Source organism: Cicer arietinum, chromosome 5 (assembly GCF_000331145.2).
Source record: "Cicer arietinum cultivar CDC Frontier isolate Library 1 chromosome 5, Cicar.CDCFrontier_v2.0, whole genome shotgun sequence".
Taxonomy (NCBI): Eukaryota; Viridiplantae; Streptophyta; class Magnoliopsida; order Fabales; family Fabaceae; genus Cicer; species Cicer arietinum.
Genome location: NC_021164.2, coordinates 78,382,150 through 78,399,405, shown reverse-complemented (window position 1 = coordinate 78,399,405; position 17,256 = coordinate 78,382,150). Strand labels below are relative to the sequence as shown.

Here is a 17,256-nt window from a genome sequence, read left to right as displayed (position 1 = left end):
AGTATTTTTGTTTATTATTTTTTATCACATTATCAACTTATCATATAATTCTCTCTATTTTTTTAATCTGTTTTTATTTGGTGTTTGAGTGTGTGGATAAATTTTTCTATTTGTATTGCTCTTTATACACGGAGTAATAGTGAGATAAGCACGCTTTTCTAGTTTTTACCGTTATTTACTCTTCCAATTTACAATTGTACACTTTGTCTTCCACTACATCAGCACACTTTTATTTTCACTTTGAAGCTGGCTTTATAAGAAACACCACCATCTACTTGTTCTCTTCAACGTTACAATTACCACACTCCACACTAAAAAAAAAAAAAAACAAGAAACTGGATTAGATTTAGTTGGTGACTGTTTACCAAACCAAGCCATGTCTTCTTCAATTCTTCTTTTCCTTTCTCTATTCGCCATTCTTCTTTTCTTTGCGGGTAATTAGTTCCTTCCTTCTTTCTTTTTATTAACATTTCTCTTATTCTTCTCGGTGTGGGCCTTGAAACTTTTAAACAAAGTACTATTACTTTCTCTGAACCAAACTTTCTCGGGAAAGGGCGAAAATTAATTACTGTTTTAACATTCTTTTCGGTTTCTTAATTAACTTCTTGCATTCTTGCAGAATCGCAATCCTTCGTCGGCGTTAACTACGGTCAGATCGCCGACAATCTTCCGCCGCCAGATGCCACTGTCAAACTCCTCCAGTCAACCACAATCGGAAAAGTCCGTATTTACGGCGCCGATCCTACTACCCTTAAAGCGTTCGCTAATTCCGGCATGGGAATCGTTATCGGAGCCGCAAACGGCGACATTCCAAGTCTAGCATCCGATCCAAACGCGGCAACTCAGTGGATTAACTCGAATGTTTTACCTTATTATCCAGCCAGTAACATCACTTTAATCACCGTCGGGAACGAGGTTTTAACCTCCGGCGATCAAGGTCTAGTGTCGCAGCTCGTGCCTGCAATTCGAAATGTCCAAAGTGCCCTGAGTTCAGCTTCACTCGGCGGAAGGGTGAAAGTATCCACCGTGCATTCAATGGCCGTGTTGATTCAGTCGGATCCACCTTCTTCCGGATCGTTCAACCCGGCGTTACAACAAACCATGAATCAGTTATTGGCGTTTCTGAGGGATAATAAATCGCCGTTTATGATAAATCCGTATCCTTATTTTGCTTACCAGACTGACCCGAGACCCGAAACGCTAGCGTTCTGTCTATTTCAGCCAAATTCGGGTCGGGTTGACTCGGGTAACGGAAAGCTTTACACCAACATGTTCGACGCTCAGGTATCTCTCTATTTTTTTATTTCCTGTTTCAACAAGTTTAGTCTTTTTTCTTTCTTTAATTAATTAATTATTCTAAAACGAAACGCTTACGTGTGAGTATCGAAGAGACAATCTTTATCTGTTTTCCTTTTCCACATTCCTTATTACATGCACGTGTTGCCAAAAAAGATTAATATTCCTTTTCGTTTGTTTTTATTTTTGTTATAACGATGACTTATTTTTTTTGTTTTAATATTCCCATTTCTTCTCTTAGAAATGGGTTATAATATTATGATATTTTAGTAATTTAAAGTTTTATTGAATAAGAAAAGTTTAAATAAAAATTGTTTTTAAGTTAAAATTAATGAGGATGATATATTTTGTAAGTGAAAAAATTAATATTTGAAAGGATCTAGATTTTATTTATTTATTATAGATCTTGAATAAAATTCATGCTCTTGTTGAACGTGTGTGTATATATAATTGAATATTTTTTAAATTATACTATAATTACAACCTAATTTTACTTATTTTTTTTCGCCCTTGTACCCTATTTCTATTCATCTTACTTTACAACAACAACACACTTTTGTGACGTTGGATCTTTATTTTTGCTCAATTTTCTTGTTATTATATTTATTATTATATAAATAATGATGACTACTCTTGTTTTTCTCATTCTAAATCATTTAAAATGGGTATTACTTATTATATACTGCATTTTACTTTTACTTTTCTTAACTTTTACATGTGCTTAAAAATGAATACTATTTGAAAGAAAAAAGAATGTACTGTGCATGTAGATTTTAAAATTATAAGATGCATTAGTTATTTTTTATAAAATTTTCTCTAATAAATTTACTATTTTTTAGTGTCATTGTTCAAAGTAAACAATAATAAATGACAATTTTTATATTGTCTATTGAATATGAAATTCACCGATAAATGTTGCTCGGGCACTTGCTGGAACGTCTACATTTGGTTTACGGTGGTGCCGTTGTAATAACCACTAGATTTAGAGAGAAAATATTATCTCATTAAATTTAATAATTCTTACCATTTTTGCATAATTAGAATAGGAGGACTGTTGACAAGTTAATTGGTCTTAAAAGCAAACAAAGACTTGATTAGTAGTCGTGAGGAGTTAATAATTATTCACGAATAAGATAGTATTATGAAGTTATTCTTATCCATCTGTTATTGAGAATGGTGCTGCTGCCCTTTGTTTCCATTGTTTGGTTTTCCACCGTGAAATAATGAGTCCATAGATTAATTAGATTATAACTCATGACTTTTATTGGAAACAGGCTGGCACCCATAATGTGGTCACAAAACAAGTCCGTCCAAAGTCTCAATAATTGTTTGGACATAGTAAAGAAAATGGACCCATAGTAATAGTATTACCGAGTATGGTTACTGGTCGGTAGACCCTTACCTTTTTGTATATCTCATGGAATTAAGAGTTTCCATTGTCAGGGACCGTCGGAATTTTTATTTACTCTCCTAATTAACATTCTAGTTTTTGTCCACTTGCTCTTCTGTTTTTGGATAGGGATTATTTATCTCCATTTCTCAAACCAAATAAAAATGTTATATAATGAATGTTTAAACTCATGATCTTACCATTGTACGAGTTTTTAGTGATAATTATACTATTTTATTTATGAAAAAAATACGTAATATACATTTAGTAGAAATTGAAATATTAATGAACCATATATCAAGAGATATATAATTGACTTAATGATTATAGTAAGAAAATTAGGAAGTGAAGTGTCATGGGTTGGCTTGGTTGACTTAGAGTAGTAATGAAATATTCAAATTTTATAGGTAGGGATATAAATTATAAAAGTACGATACTAATTAGTATTCATTCCGTCTCACAATAAGGGACGTTTAAGATTTTTGCACATATATTAATAAATGTAATAATTAAAAGAAAAAAAAAGTCATTTGATCAAACTATTCATTTAAACTGTTGACATATTTTTAACTATTATCAACGCAAAATACAATAATATTTTACAATTTGTGTATTTGGCAATCATTTAAAAGTTAGTATAAGAAGAAAAAAAGATTGAAGTTATAAATGTCTTTTTATTATAAAGTGAGACTTATTTCTTTGTGGTATTTTAGGTTGATGCCGTGCATTCTGCTCTGAGTGCTAAGAGGTATGAGGACATAGAGATTGTGGTTGCTGAAACAGGATGGCCTTCTAGAGGGGACAGCAATGAAGTAGGACCAAGTGTTGAAAATGCAAGTGCCTATAATGGAAACTTGATTACTCATCTTAGATCATTGGTTGGAACACCTTTGATACCTGGGAAGTCTGTGGACACATACATTTTTGCACTCTATGATGAGGACCTCAAATCTGGCCCAGGATCTGAACGCGCCTTCGGCCTCTTCAAACCTGATCTTTCCATGTCATATGATGTTGGCTTGGCCAAGTCTACCCACCAGGTCAGGAAATTCCTATTCTTTATTAAAGAATAAAAAAACATAAACTTTGTAATGAAAGAAACAAAATTTGAACTATGAAGAAATTATATGTAAGCAATTGGGAGACTCTATTAACATCTAAAGTAGCTTATATGTATTTATTTGTGTGGTGACAGACACCAGCTGGATGGTGTATTCCTAAAGCAGGAGTCAGTGATACTCAGTTGCAGTCCAACATTGACTATGCATGTGGGCAAGGCATAGATTGTGGGCCAATAAAACCAGGAGGTGCATGTTTTGAACCCAACACGGTAGCATCCCATGCTGCCTTTGTAATGAATCTCTACTACCAAACATTTGGCAGAAATCAATGGAACTGCGATTTCTCTCAAACAGCAACACTCACTTCCCAAAATCCAAGTAAATATTCTCTCATGATCAAGTCTTTGTTTCAATTATGCTTGTTTGTAGAACCAAATGCTGATCAATAAAATATACATCATGAATAATCTGTCACTTAGGCATGATTCATAATTAAAAACTGGAAATTAGAACCTTAATTAATATGCTATTATGGGAATAGTAAAATGTGCAAAATTTTCTTAGAAGCAAATGATTGAACTCCAATGGTCAATAATCTTTGGTGAATGATTAATCATTTGAGAACATTCGAATTTGAATCTTGATTATAAATATTTTTTTATCAAACTTTATTTATCTATTGATAGAATTCTAGATTATCAGGACCGAATTCCAATGAGAATAGAATTCCATTATAGTTCATACATGTGTTCTGTTTCAGTATGTTGTCTAACTGGATTTTCTTCCTCATCTTCCTCTTAGGTTACAATGCTTGCATTTACACTGGATGAAGTATCTGAAAAGACAGATGTTTTAGCTTGGCCTCAGTGAATAAACTTTGTCAAAACAAGTATATTTATTTCAATTTTAATTAACGAATAAGGGTTTATCCATGGCCCTCTTTTATTTATACAGTACCATTTTAATTACTATCATTTTTTGGTAGATTTATAAAGCCTTTTAATTTAATTTGGCTTTAGTTGTAAAGGCGGCCAATTTTGGTGTACCTTACCTTTCTATTTTCCCCCCCTCCTTTTTTGACTGGAATAAAATCACTTCATTTCCATATCAATAATATGTGCAATACAAGTACGTAACGACTAAAAAAATGTGGGACTATACTTAGATACCCTTTAAGATTGTGAACTATATTTATAGATAAACTTAATCTCTAGATTAAAGATCCAATTATTCGCAATTTTAATGCAACTCAATTTAGTTCTTGATAAAACTTAATATCTGAATTAATTATATGAGGAATAAATTAGCCAATTAATTAAAATTGTCTGTGATACTAGTGGAGTAATTGAAATTGTAAGAGACTTAATTGGATCTTTAGTCTAATATTAAATTATGATTATGAATATAAAAATCTTCTACATTTCTCATAATCGTCATAAATTCAAACACCATTTGAATGAGAGTGAATTGAAGTAGTTTTAGTTAAGCTACCTAACTTTCCTAACCAAATTCCTTTTATAAGAAAGTGGTGGAGGATTTTTGATAAGAATGGATGATTTTGATAGGAATAATCGTCCCATGGTTGTGTTAAAGTCAATGTAATATGTTGGAGTATGTTAGATATATTTTACGACCTTTACTATTTGAGATAAAACGAAATATTTAAAAATGAGACGCATATATCTAATTTAATAAGTCTTATACTCTTTTAAATTAAGTAGATCGAAATTCATGTTGAAATTTATTAATTTATCTAAAATATATTTAATTTTTAAAATTAACATTAAAATTAAAAGCTTAGAATCACCATGTGGTTCTTTAAGGTAAGGTTTTAAACATTAAATAAATAGCAAAACATAATGGCACATTCCTTATTGAATTTGTGGTATATTCTTACTTTTTGGGACAAGGAAAATTGATGAATCGATGATGATCACAAGTTGTATATTTTTACTTTTTGTGGTATATTTGTACTTGTATGCCTTTTGGAAATCACTATCACAAGTTCCGTTGTCGTCCAGCGGTTAGGATATCTGGCTTTCACCCAGGAGACCCGGGTTCGATTCCCGGCAACGGAATTCTCCTTTTGATATAATTTTGATGGAGGTATTCCAATTGGATTCAAAATTATTTTAATGATGCAACAAAATCTAGTAGAAGTATTTGATATAGATTTTTCTTGTTTTGATATTTTAAATGATTGTTTGTTTTATAAAGTGAATTTAGTAAAACTGTTTAATTGAAAATAACTCATTAAATAATTTGATTATATCCTTGAGATTTTTTGGAATTTTTATTAATTGTTTACCGCACTCTTCTCTAATTCTCTTGAAGAAATGAAATGATTTAGTTTAATTCTTAATCACTTTTATAACCATTTCGATTCTAAATCAGTTTAATATTTTAGTCATATTTTTAGTTTCTAACTAATTATTCGATAGAAAAAAATTGAAGTTCTTTTGACTAAAAATATTTCGAGAAAAAGTTTCAAAAATGTTTCTAAAAAAATTATTTTTTGCTTTTTTTCATAAAAATTGATTAATTTTTGTTGTTGATATTTTATAGATTTCTTTTTTTTTTTTTGAAAAAAACAAAATTTAAACAATTTTAATTAAGGTTAAAATACTTAAAATAACTAAATTAATTTTTGAATTGAATTTAATTAATTAATTTATTTTAAATATATGATTCAATTCATGAACTATTTAATTGATTTGATTTTTGAATTTAATTAATAATATATTTTGGACACCATATTAATTTCGCCGGAGAAAAATGTTAAAGTATTGAATTTGTTTTTTGACCAGAATACTTTGGAATTCAAGTTAACGTGACAACTTGATTTTCTTATGAAAGATAATAAAAATTTGAGTTTTTTATTTGTTGGAGTTTATTGATGATAAAGAAAATGGACAACAAGTATTTTGATGATGTTATGAGTTTTTTTTTTTTCAATCATATTTTTATCAGAAGAAATGTTTCTTATTTGAAGTTACTCTCCTTTGTCTCTGATTTTTAGTCTGAATATATTATTTTGTCTCAGTACTTTGGTTTTTTTAGAAAATTAATACACACTTAATGATGTTTTCTTTTTTATATCTTTAAAAAATTAAAATTATACATTAAATTAATTTTATTTTTATTTAATGTGAAAAGTAAAAAGATTAAATTTACTTAAATTTATAATTTTTTTATGTGTGTCCAAAGTTTAAAAACATCAAAGTTCACGAAGTATGAGTTTTTGATGAAATTTTTAGATTTTTTATGATGTTAAATTTTATCATTAAATTGGTCAGTTGCATATATGAGAGATGACTTAGATAAATATGTCACAACATTTGAACAATACACTTCAATATATCTAATATTTGAATTTGATAGAGAGATTCATTTAATTGATATGAAGCAAATTAAGAACAAATTGAAATGATTTAACTATTTCGAAAAATTTAAAAACAAAGTTTATGATAATTGTAATGAAATTTTGTTACAATTAGTTTAATTATGATCAATATTATTAACATTAAGTGAGCATGACATATTAGATGTTTGAGTACCCTAAATTAATATGAAAAGAGTGATTCTAATTCCAAATCGATTTGAAACCTGCAAATAGCAGCAGTCCAGTGGGTCCAGATAAAACAATATGAGTGACAGATGGAGAAAGTGGGCCCGGCGGCGTCAGTAAATAATACTCCTAACATTACATTACTTCTTCTTCTTCTCTTCACACCGCAATTCATTTCTATTTCTAATTTCTAATTTCTAATAATGATACTAATATTATGGAAGATGTAGATGTAAATTCTCATTATTATTATTATTAGTTCTTCCTTTTTTCTTCACTCCTTCGTAGAATTCGATTCAGAATCAGAATCAAAGATAAAAAGACCTAACAAAAATGTCCGTTACGGAGCTGAAGGAACGTCACATAGCAGCGACGGAGACCGTTAACAATCTCAGGGAACGTTTGAAGCAGAGACGCCTTTCTTTGCTTGATACTGATAGTGAGTTCTTCAATTTTCTTTATTCAATTTATTTCCTAATTCATACATTACTCTTCAGAATTTAGATCTATGTTACTTAACGAACCCTTGAATTTTTCAATTAATTTTCTATGTAGTTTCTGGCTATGCGAAGTCTCAAGGTAGAACTCCTGTTACTTTTGGACCCACCGATATTCTCTGCTGTAGAACGCTCCAAGGTCATACTGGAAAGGTTATTCAATTCAATTTCCACTATTTTATTTCATTTTTTTCTATAATTATATATAATTTGCTGCATTTTACAATTGGTAGGATTATTGCAATTTCCTAACCAGTATCAATCATTCGTGTTCAATTGATTGAAATCGAAACTTTACATTTAGCTGCTTATGTTAAAGAGTTGTGCTAAATATTACAAATTGGAAATGAATGAAACTGACGGGTGAGTGATTGATTAAGGAAACATGCCTCTTGAAGATTGTTGTAAATAATTTAAGGGTGAAGCATTGCTGTTTTGTTATTATAATTAGATCTTTGTTGCTAAAAGGAATTGCTTTATTGGATTTAGATGTTGATATTGTTATATCTCAGTCTTTAATGCCACTCAATAAATTTTGTATTGTATGTTTACGTTACCATGTGCTTTGTGGATAAGTTTCAATGGAAAGCAAAGTAGTTAATTGTGGCAAAAGTAAAGGAACGCGTATAGCGACAAGGCCAGGTGCTAGAAGTGGTAAGCACTCCATGCCAGTTATGCGTGACTTTGGCGCCTTTTAAGTGTGAACTACACATGTGTGCCTTGTTGGAAAACTGTTAGAAAAGCCTATAACAGGCTAAAAATGGTAAAATAATCAAAATGTTAAAAAATTGTAATTGTCAGCTTCTGGACTTATTTCTTGATAACTTATTTTGATAGATAGCAAGGATAGCTTCTGATTATTGGTTATGAGCGTGCATAATGTGGTCACGTTTTTATAACCTGCATAACAACACTGACAGTTCATTAACTCTGCATTTATTTAAATTTTGCAGGTGTACTCATTGGATTGGACTTCAGAAAAGAATCGAATCGTTAGTGCATCCCAAGATGGAAGATTAATAGTGTGGAATGCTCTAACAAGCCAGAAAACTCATGCTATAAAGCTTCCTTGTGCATGGGTCATGACATGTGCTTTCTCGCCGACTGGTCAATCTGTTGCATGCGGGGGCCTTGACAGTGTTTGCTCTATTTTTAATCTTAATTCCCCCACTGATAGGGATGGGAATCTAAATGTTTCACGGATGCTTAGTGGGCATAAAGGTTATGTTTCATCTTGTCAGTATGTTCCCGGTGAAGACACTCACTTAATTACTGGTTCTGGTGATCAGACATGTGTTTTATGGGATATTACTACTGGCCTTAGAACATCTGTTTTTGGAGGTGAATTTCAGTCAGGACATACTGCAGATGTACTTAGGTATGTTTGGAGATTACTGAATTAATTTGAGCTAGATCTTGTTTCTCATTTCTTTAACAGTTACTTGCAACTGAATAGCAATTTGAGGCTGCATAAGTGTCAATCAAGCTGTTTCCAACAATCTTCACACACATTGATAAAATAATGAAATTTCACTGGTAGTAAACACATTGGCTACATGTTAAATTCATACCATCTTCCTAAAATATAGAATACCCGTATCTTGCTCCCTATTGCCAAAATATGTGTTAAATGGAGAGAAAATATTGAGAGATATGTTGAATAACTCGTGTGTTTCAACTACACAACGGAAATTTTTTATATAGACTATGAGTGTTAAACAAACATAATGGTAGGAATACTTACAGTCAAGAATACTTAAAGATTATCTATTTTATTTACATACCAATATAATATTCTAACACTTCCTCTCAAGCTGGAGCATATAAATCAAATGCACCCAGCTTGGTACATATATAACTAATTCTAGGACCTCACAATGACTTTGTAAAAACATCTGCCAACTGATCATTAGAATTGACAAAGCTAGTGATGATGTCGCCAGATTCGATCTTTTATCTAACAAAATGGCTGTCTATCTCAATATGCTTGGTCCTCTCATGAAAAACAGGATTTGAAGCAATGTGCAATGCAACTTGATTATCAAATATTAGTGTCATTGGGGGGACCTCTTCAAATTGAAGTTCTTTCATTAACTGTGTCAACCAGACGAGTTCACATGTTACTAGTGCCATGGCCCTGTATTCTGCCTCAGCGTTGGATCTTACAACAACATTTTGTTTCTTGCTCTTCCAGGATCTTAAATTTCCTTCGACAAGTATATCTAGAAGTGGATCGTCCATCAATGGGTGAGCATGCCCAATCGACATCTGAGTAACCAACTATCTGAGTATGTCCTCTATCTATATAATGAGACCTTTCTTAGGTGCACTTTTGATGTATTTAAGAATCCGGATTACAACATCCATATGTTCTTGGCAGGAGAATTTAAGAATTGGCTTACCACACTAACAACGAAGGAAATGTCAGGACAAGTGACTGTGAGATAGTTTAATTTTCCAACCAATCTCCTATATCTTCCTGAATCTGATAGAGGCTCCCCCTGATTAGGTAGGAGCTTGATATTTGGATCCATAGGAGTATCAACTAGCTTGGCATTTAATAGACCCGTTTCTTCAAGAATATCCATATCATATTTTCTTTGTGAAATTACACGGCCAATCTTAGGTTGTGCTACCTCAATACCCAAAAAACAACGGAGTTTCCTGAGGTCTTTAGTTTGAAACTGATTTGAAAGATGTTATTTCAACTGAAATATTCCTTGCTGGTCACTATTAGTTATAACAATGTCATCCACATAAACAATAAGATAGATGCACCCTTGGACTGAGTGACGATAATACAAAGTGATTGACTTCACTATGAATCATCTCAAACTCTCGTACTACTGAGTTGAATCTGCCAAACCAAGCTCTAGGAGATGTTTAAGACCATAAAGTGACTTGTGTAGCCGACAACCCCCTGAGCAACAAACTATGGGGGTTGCTCCATAAAAACTTCTTCTTCAAGATCACCATGCAAAAAGGCATTTTTAATGTCAAGTTGATGGAGTGACCAATGTCGAATTGCTGCAATGGAGAAAAACAATATGACACATGCCATTTTGACAACAGGTGAGATTGTATCGCTGTAATCCAACTCAAAAATTTGAGTATATCCCTTGGCCACCAAGCGAGCCTTAAATCGATCAATCTTACCATCAGGACCAACCATTACTGTATAGAGCCAAATACAACCTACTAAAGACTTCACATGAGGTAAAGGGACCAATTCCCAAGTACCACTGCATTGCTTGCCTCCACTCAAGGTGACATAATGCTTCACCTGGAGATTTAGGAGTAGAAATAAAAGACAAAGAAGACAGGCAAGTGTAATGAAAGGGAGAAAGACGATGATAACACAAATCAATATAATGAGGAGATGGATTACATGTTGTGCGAATATCCTTACGAAGAGCAATAGGAAGGTCATGCTCAGGTGGTAGGGCCGGATCCGGTGGTGGCGTTGGAGGATAGTCTGTAATGGGAACAGGAACATGTACAACGGGGGGCGGGCAACGATGATCATATGTTTGTAGTGGTCGTGGAGGTTGGGGGGACAGACTCGACAAGTTCAATAGGAAGAAGAGTGGGCGGAATAGGGATAACTACCTGAGGAGGTTCAACTTTAATGTTCTGATGGAGATCAGTAGCTATATGGGTCGGTTCAAAATATGGTACAAACTTGAAAAAGGTAACATCAGTTGATGTAACGTATTGGTGGAGTGTAGGAGAATAACAACGATAGCCCTTTTGGGATCGATGATATCTGAGAAAGTCACTTGAGCGATCGAGCTGACAGTTAGTATAGACCAGGAGATAAATTGTGAAAAAAACACGTGGATCCAAAGACACGATGACGTAGTGGGTGAAGAGGGGTATGGGGAAAGAGGATCGTATGAGGGATATTGCCATCAAGGACAAAAGACAACATACGATTGATAAGGTAACATGCCGTTAAGACTGCATCCCCCCAAAAACGGAATGGAACATTACCATGGAGAAGTAAGGTTTGGGTGGTTTCAATGAGATACCGATTTTTGCGTTCGGCTACTCCATTCTGTTGGGGTGTATGAGGATAGGATGTTCGGTGAAAAATACCATTGGAAGTCATAAAATTTTGAAATTGATGGGACAAATATTCCCGAGCATTATCACTTCTTAAAGTACGAATAGAAACACCAAATTGGTTTTTAATTTCTTGATAAGATTGCTCAAAAATGGAAAACAGTTCAGATCTATTTTTCATTAAAAATAACCACGTACAACGAAAGTAATCATCAATAAAAGTAACAAAATACTTAAACTCTAAAGTAGACACAGTACGAGAAGGACCTCAAATATCAGAATGAACTAAAACAAAGGAAAATGAAACTCTTTTACTGACTCGATCATGAAAATGATTACAAGTGTGTTTCCTTAACTGACACGACTCACAATGTAAAGTTGACAATTTAGACAAATTAGACACTAGTTTTTGAAGTTTGGTAAGGTCTGGGTGTCCTAGCTGAGCATGGATAGTATGAGGGGAATCTATGGCAGAGCAAGTCGTGGACGATAGAGAAAGGCAATAGAGGTCTTGAGACTCACATCCGACGCCAATCGTCCGTCCCGAACTCCGGTCCTGCAGGGTAACATTATTATTAGTGAAATTAATAATACAATTAAAGGACCGAGTCAATCGATTAACTGAAAGTAAATTAAAAGGACATCCAGGTACATAGAGAACATATGCAATTGAAATGGAAGGGAGAATTTGGACAATGCCAACCCCTTGAGACCGAGTTTGAGAGCCATTGATAGAAGTTATAGTGGATAAAAAATTAGATGTAGAGAGAGAAGAAAAAAGACCTTTATTACTAGTTACATGATCAAATGCACCAGAATCTAGAACCCAAGGGCCGAGAGAAGATGAGTGAGAGAGGTAAACATATGAGTTACCAGTGTGTGTAAGCGACGTAGTAGGACCAAAGTTTGGATGACTCTGAACCCATTGGAGGAAATCTTCATAATTTGTCGGGGAGTCCTGTGGAGATGGTGTAGTCTGAACAGTGGCAGAAGGGTCAAGCTGAGTTGCATTTATCGTAGTCGAAGGCTTACCATGCAACTTCCAACACCGATCAATAGTGTCCAAGCCGATTACAATGCTTACATTTGGGACGACGCTTACAGTGTCACCCGAAGCTGAAGTACTAAAGGGTTCAGCTGGATGTTTCGCTGGTACTCGAAGGAGGATAGTTGAGGTAGTGGACATATCCGAAACAGTAACTGACCACAAAATTTGATCACGAGTTGCAGAGTACTCCTAGGACAGGTCATAGAGTGCAAGAAACACGAAGAAGGTGCTGCGTTGATCCAACTCCTTCTTTTGTTCAACTGGATTACTTGCAGCAGGAGGGAGAAGCTCATTAAAATCATGAAGTGCACTATGAACGGTGCCAAGATATGAAGAAATAAAGCCATTTATCGTCTTCGGAGTAATGATATTTAGCAAGCGGTGACAAGCTCCATAGAGACGTTGTGTGTCATTAATGTAGAGTGCCTTTGCCTGACTCCAAACCGATTCACATGTGAGATGTGGACGGAAAATCGGTTTAACGTCTGGATGAAGTGTAGACTTAATGACACTGCACAATTGAGCATCAATCTGTTTCCAGTTTGATGTTTCAATCGCAACTACCTTTTCAGAGTTTTTAGTGAGATGTTGCTCGTAACATTGACCAAGCATCCAAAGTTTGATGTCGGCTGCCCAACTGTCATAATTTGATTCATTCAATTTTTCGACAGATAGAGGAGAGGTGATGTAGTTGGTGAAGATGCTCTTTGTTTTCGACAGAGACGTCATGGTTAGTAAAGAGTGGCATAAAGCGTGTCCGAACCGGAGAAACATGGGCTGTTTGAACTGAAATGCGTAGATCCGTGACTCGAAACTGAAAACTCAGGGCTGATATGGAATCAGAAGGCTGAGGCGAGTGCAACGGAAGAAATTGCGTCGTGAATGGTTGTCGGATGCGCCGTCACGCGCGGTGGCAGTGGGTGGCGCGTGGATCTGACGCGCAGGGAGATGTTTGTTGACGGCGCACGTTGAGGGATGGGCCGATCTAGGGTGTATGACGCTGCTGGAGTGGTCGTTCGTTGAAAAAAAGGTCGTCGGAGAGAACGGAGGCAGTGACGGCAGTGCGTGGTGGCTGGAAAACAAATGAGAAAACAGCGTAGCACATATAGAGAGAGGGGAAACCAGAGTTGAGGACACGATTTGCCGAAAAAAAAAGAAAAAAAAATTATAACCGGAGACAGTGGGTCTACCGGGTAGTTGAAGATTAGGGTCGTCTCTCAATAGGCTCTGGATACCATGTTAAATGGAGAGAAAATATTGAGAGATATATTGAATAACCCGTGCGTTTCAACTACACAACGGAAATTTTTTATATAGACTATTAGTGTTAAACAAACATAATGGTAGGAATACTTACAGTCAGGAATACTTACAGTCAAGAATACTTACAGACTATCTATTTTATTTACATACCAATATAATATTCCAACAATATGTATAGAGTGTAATTTGTCGGATGACACGCTGTTTAAGTTGCTTTAATAGTAGTGAGTTCCGTAGCTTGAGATGAAAATCAGTTGAGCATAATTTTTTTAGTATGCAATGTTGGCTAAGAATTCTTTTTTTCTTTGCCTGTTCTCAGCATTTCCATTAATGGAACCAACTCCAAAATGTTTGTATCTGGTTCTTGCGATTCGACTGCCAGATTGTGGGACACTCGTGTGGCAAGTCGAGCAGTGCGGACATTTCATGGGCATGAGGGTGATGTTAATTCTGTCAAATTCTTTCCCGATGGAAATCGATTTGGAACTGGCTCAGATGATGGAACTTGCAGATTGTTTGACATTAGGACTGGGCACCAACTTCAAGTATATTATCAGCCACGCAGGGACACTGAGATGGCACATGTTGTGACCTCCATTGCATTCTCCATATCTGGAAGACTTCTTTTTGCTGGATATACAAATGGTGACTGCTATGTTTGGGATACTTTATTGGCTAAGGTAATTGATTGCTTTAGTGTAATAATGTAAAATAACAGTAGGGTGTTTTATTTCTGCTCATAGCCTTGTACCACAGTGAACTGGCGATTACTAATGTTTATTGGCAAAGGTAATTGGTTCTTTATGTAACCTCAAACAACAACAGGATGTTTTATTGCTACTTATTTATCGTGAAAGGTGAGTGGTGCTTTAGTGTAACCTAAAATAACACAAGGGTGTTTCATTTCTCCTTATTGCCTCCTACCATAGTTAAAGCAGTCTTAGCTTTTTAATGGAACATGTGCTTCTTTACAATTGTTTATTCAGTGTGAATCCATATATATAGGAGAGATCAAGTTACTCCAAGAGTTATTATGAGCAGAGTTATTCCATTTAATAACTCACCACAAATTTTGAATTTCATCGACCCAACCGTCAAATTAGAATTTCTTATTGATTAGACCAACTCTACTAATTTTCATAAAATTTTAAAACCATTTGATACTTCATCAAATAACTTGAATTGGACATATAATAAGTTTTTTAAAATTAAATGTTTACTATAAGCTTACATAGCTACAAATTTTGAATTTATATAATATGATGCTGGATCAGTGAAATTTAATATTTATGAGAGTTATTGATTGGACCAACACTGCTCAGAGTTACCCTTGGAGTAATTTGATCTTTCCTCATAGTCAAGAACTGGTTTATATAGAAAATAAGTTCTGCTGTGGCACATAGAAACAGCATCTTCGGTTCCTATTAAATAATTGTTTGCATTACTTCTACATGCAATTAGTAATATGATTTTTGCAGACTGGGAATATATGAAGTCCTCAGTTGCCAAATTGGCCATATTTTTTTGAATAATAACTGAACAAAAACAAGATTAAATTCCTTCTTGTAACATCTAGTCGGACAGTGATATTTTCTTACACTGCTTTCTCTTTCCATTTATTTGTACTTGCTCATGTACTTCTGTGGTTGTGCCTAGTGCGACTTTTGTCAGTAAGACTAACTATACTTGCTCTATCATTTGATTGTAGGTGGTCTTGAATCTAGGATCTCTTCAAAACTCTCATGAGGGCAGGATCAGCTGTTTGGGTTTATCTGCTGATGGAAGTGCTCTGTGTACAGGAAGTTGGGACACAAATTTAAAGGTAATCATGCATTTTGTTCTGATACTTAACTTGTAACTCTGTGACATATTGAGGGTGGGGGTGGGGAGTACCAATTTTGGAAGTTACCATCAACGTTGGTGATATTCTTCATTTTTTCTTCAAGTCACTAGTATGATTGTAGGATTGAATTTAAAAAGAGCTAGGCTTTTATTAATATTTTTTTGTTAGTTTATAAGCTTTCCTTTCTCCAAGGTTAAACCTTTTAAAAGAATTAGGAATTACGCAAATAACTTGCATACACGAAACTTCTGGGCATAATCCTCAGATTTATTTCAAGTCAGTGGTAAATTCTTTGGTGAGAAAGATCATGTTCTGCTCTGGTGTTGGTATCACATATTTTCCTCATTCCCCTTACTTGTCCTAGGATTGTCTTACTAGCATTGGTAGCAAGTGCATATTTGTATCAACTGATGTATCCAGGGATGATGAAGTATGTGGATGTCCCTGATTAAATTCAAGGATGTGTCTTTTATGAGCGCCATCTATCTTGAAAAAAGTTTAGGCGTTAGTTTGACATAATTACTTTCATATTGCAGATATGGGCATTTGGAGGGATTAGGAAGGTGATTTAAGCCATCCATGGGATAAAGACTCGTACTTTGACTTCTTTTGCGAGGACCTCTCCTTGTACGATGTTGTGGTTCATCACAATAAGTAGCTATGCGTGTGATGTCAACTTTGGAGAAAAATTGGAAGGCAAAGTTTATAATCTTAAGCAATGAAACTAGTGCAGTGTTTGTTTAGCTCCATGCTCATCTGTTCATGTGTATTTAACTATTTGAAATATGTGTTTGGTTCTACGTTGGGGAGAACCAATCGTTCGTTCAGAGTGGTTGGATGAGATTTGGATCAGTTTAGAGGATGTTATCCCCCATTGTAAAATAGATTCTTCCTCAAATTGATTCCAAATAGAAGCAACTCCTTTAGCTTTTTCACTTCAGGCCAAAATTGATTCTGCATTAGAAACCTTTTCATAAACAACAACAGATCAAGCATAATGTGTTCAAATTTTTCAGCTGACCCTCCAAAACCAACTCTAACTCTAAAAGTTGAATCCGAGAGAAGAAAAATACACTATTAAATTATAAATTACACTTAAAAGCTAAAACACAACCATAGAAAATTTCTAAAATAGAAATTCTTGATTTCATTTCTTGACCTTCTAGTCCTTCCTAGCTGTTGCAGTGTTGTGCGGTACCCTTTCTCTAGGTTAGAGTAGAGAAAA

General features: G+C 34.3%; 2 protein-coding genes and 1 non-coding gene across 3 annotated transcripts; all 3 read left to right on the top strand.

Moving 5' to 3' along the window:
- Positions 1–242: 242 nt before the first annotated feature.
- LOC101494808 (glucan endo-1,3-beta-D-glucosidase) lies at positions 243–4,755 on the top strand. Its single transcript, XM_004500756.4, has 5 exons — positions 243–434; positions 620–1,284; positions 3,400–3,726; positions 3,882–4,125; positions 4,549–4,755. Exons 1-5 carry the CDS (start codon positions 377–379, stop codon positions 4,575–4,577), a joined length of 1,323 nt encoding a protein of 440 aa, XP_004500813.1. The 5' UTR covers positions 243–376; the 3' UTR covers positions 4,578–4,755.
- Positions 4,756–5,753: 998 nt separating this feature from the next.
- TRNAE-UUC (transfer RNA glutamic acid (anticodon UUC)) lies at positions 5,754–5,825 on the top strand. Its single transcript has one exon. It is a non-coding gene; the product is annotated as a tRNA-Glu (tRNA).
- A 1,637-nt stretch (positions 5,826–7,462) lies between these two features.
- Positions 7,463–16,966, top strand: LOC101495136 (guanine nucleotide-binding protein subunit beta-2). The gene is made up of 6 exons (XM_004500757.2): positions 7,463–7,754; positions 7,871–7,965; positions 8,766–9,190; positions 14,508–14,868; positions 15,897–16,010; positions 16,568–16,966. The coding sequence occupies exons 1-6, from the start codon at positions 7,649–7,651 to the stop codon at positions 16,601–16,603; spliced, it is 1,137 nt and encodes a 378-aa protein (XP_004500814.1). The 5' UTR covers positions 7,463–7,648; the 3' UTR covers positions 16,604–16,966.
- Positions 16,967–17,256: the final 290 nt, after the last annotated feature.

Excerpts from the sequence above, each read along its gene's own strand:
- LOC101495136 (XM_004500757.2), top strand. The coding sequence starts at position 7,649 with ATGTCCGTTACGGAGCTGAAGGAACGTCACATAGCAGCGACGGAGACC. Across the intron at positions 7,755-7,870 it reads TTCTTTGCTTGATACTGATA|TTTCTGGCTATGCGAAGTCT; the intron begins GTGAGTTCTTCA and ends TTTTCTATGTAG. Across the intron at positions 9,191-14,507 it reads CATACTGCAGATGTACTTAG|CATTTCCATTAATGGAACCA; the intron begins GTATGTTTGGAG and ends GCCTGTTCTCAG.
- LOC101494808 (XM_004500756.4), top strand. The coding sequence starts at position 377 with ATGTCTTCTTCAATTCTTCTTTTCCTTTCTCTATTCGCCATTCTTCTT. Across the intron at positions 435-619 it reads CATTCTTCTTTTCTTTGCGG|AATCGCAATCCTTCGTCGGC; the intron begins GTAATTAGTTCC and ends GCATTCTTGCAG. Across the intron at positions 4,126-4,548 it reads ACTCACTTCCCAAAATCCAA|GTTACAATGCTTGCATTTAC; the intron begins GTAAATATTCTC and ends TCTTCCTCTTAG.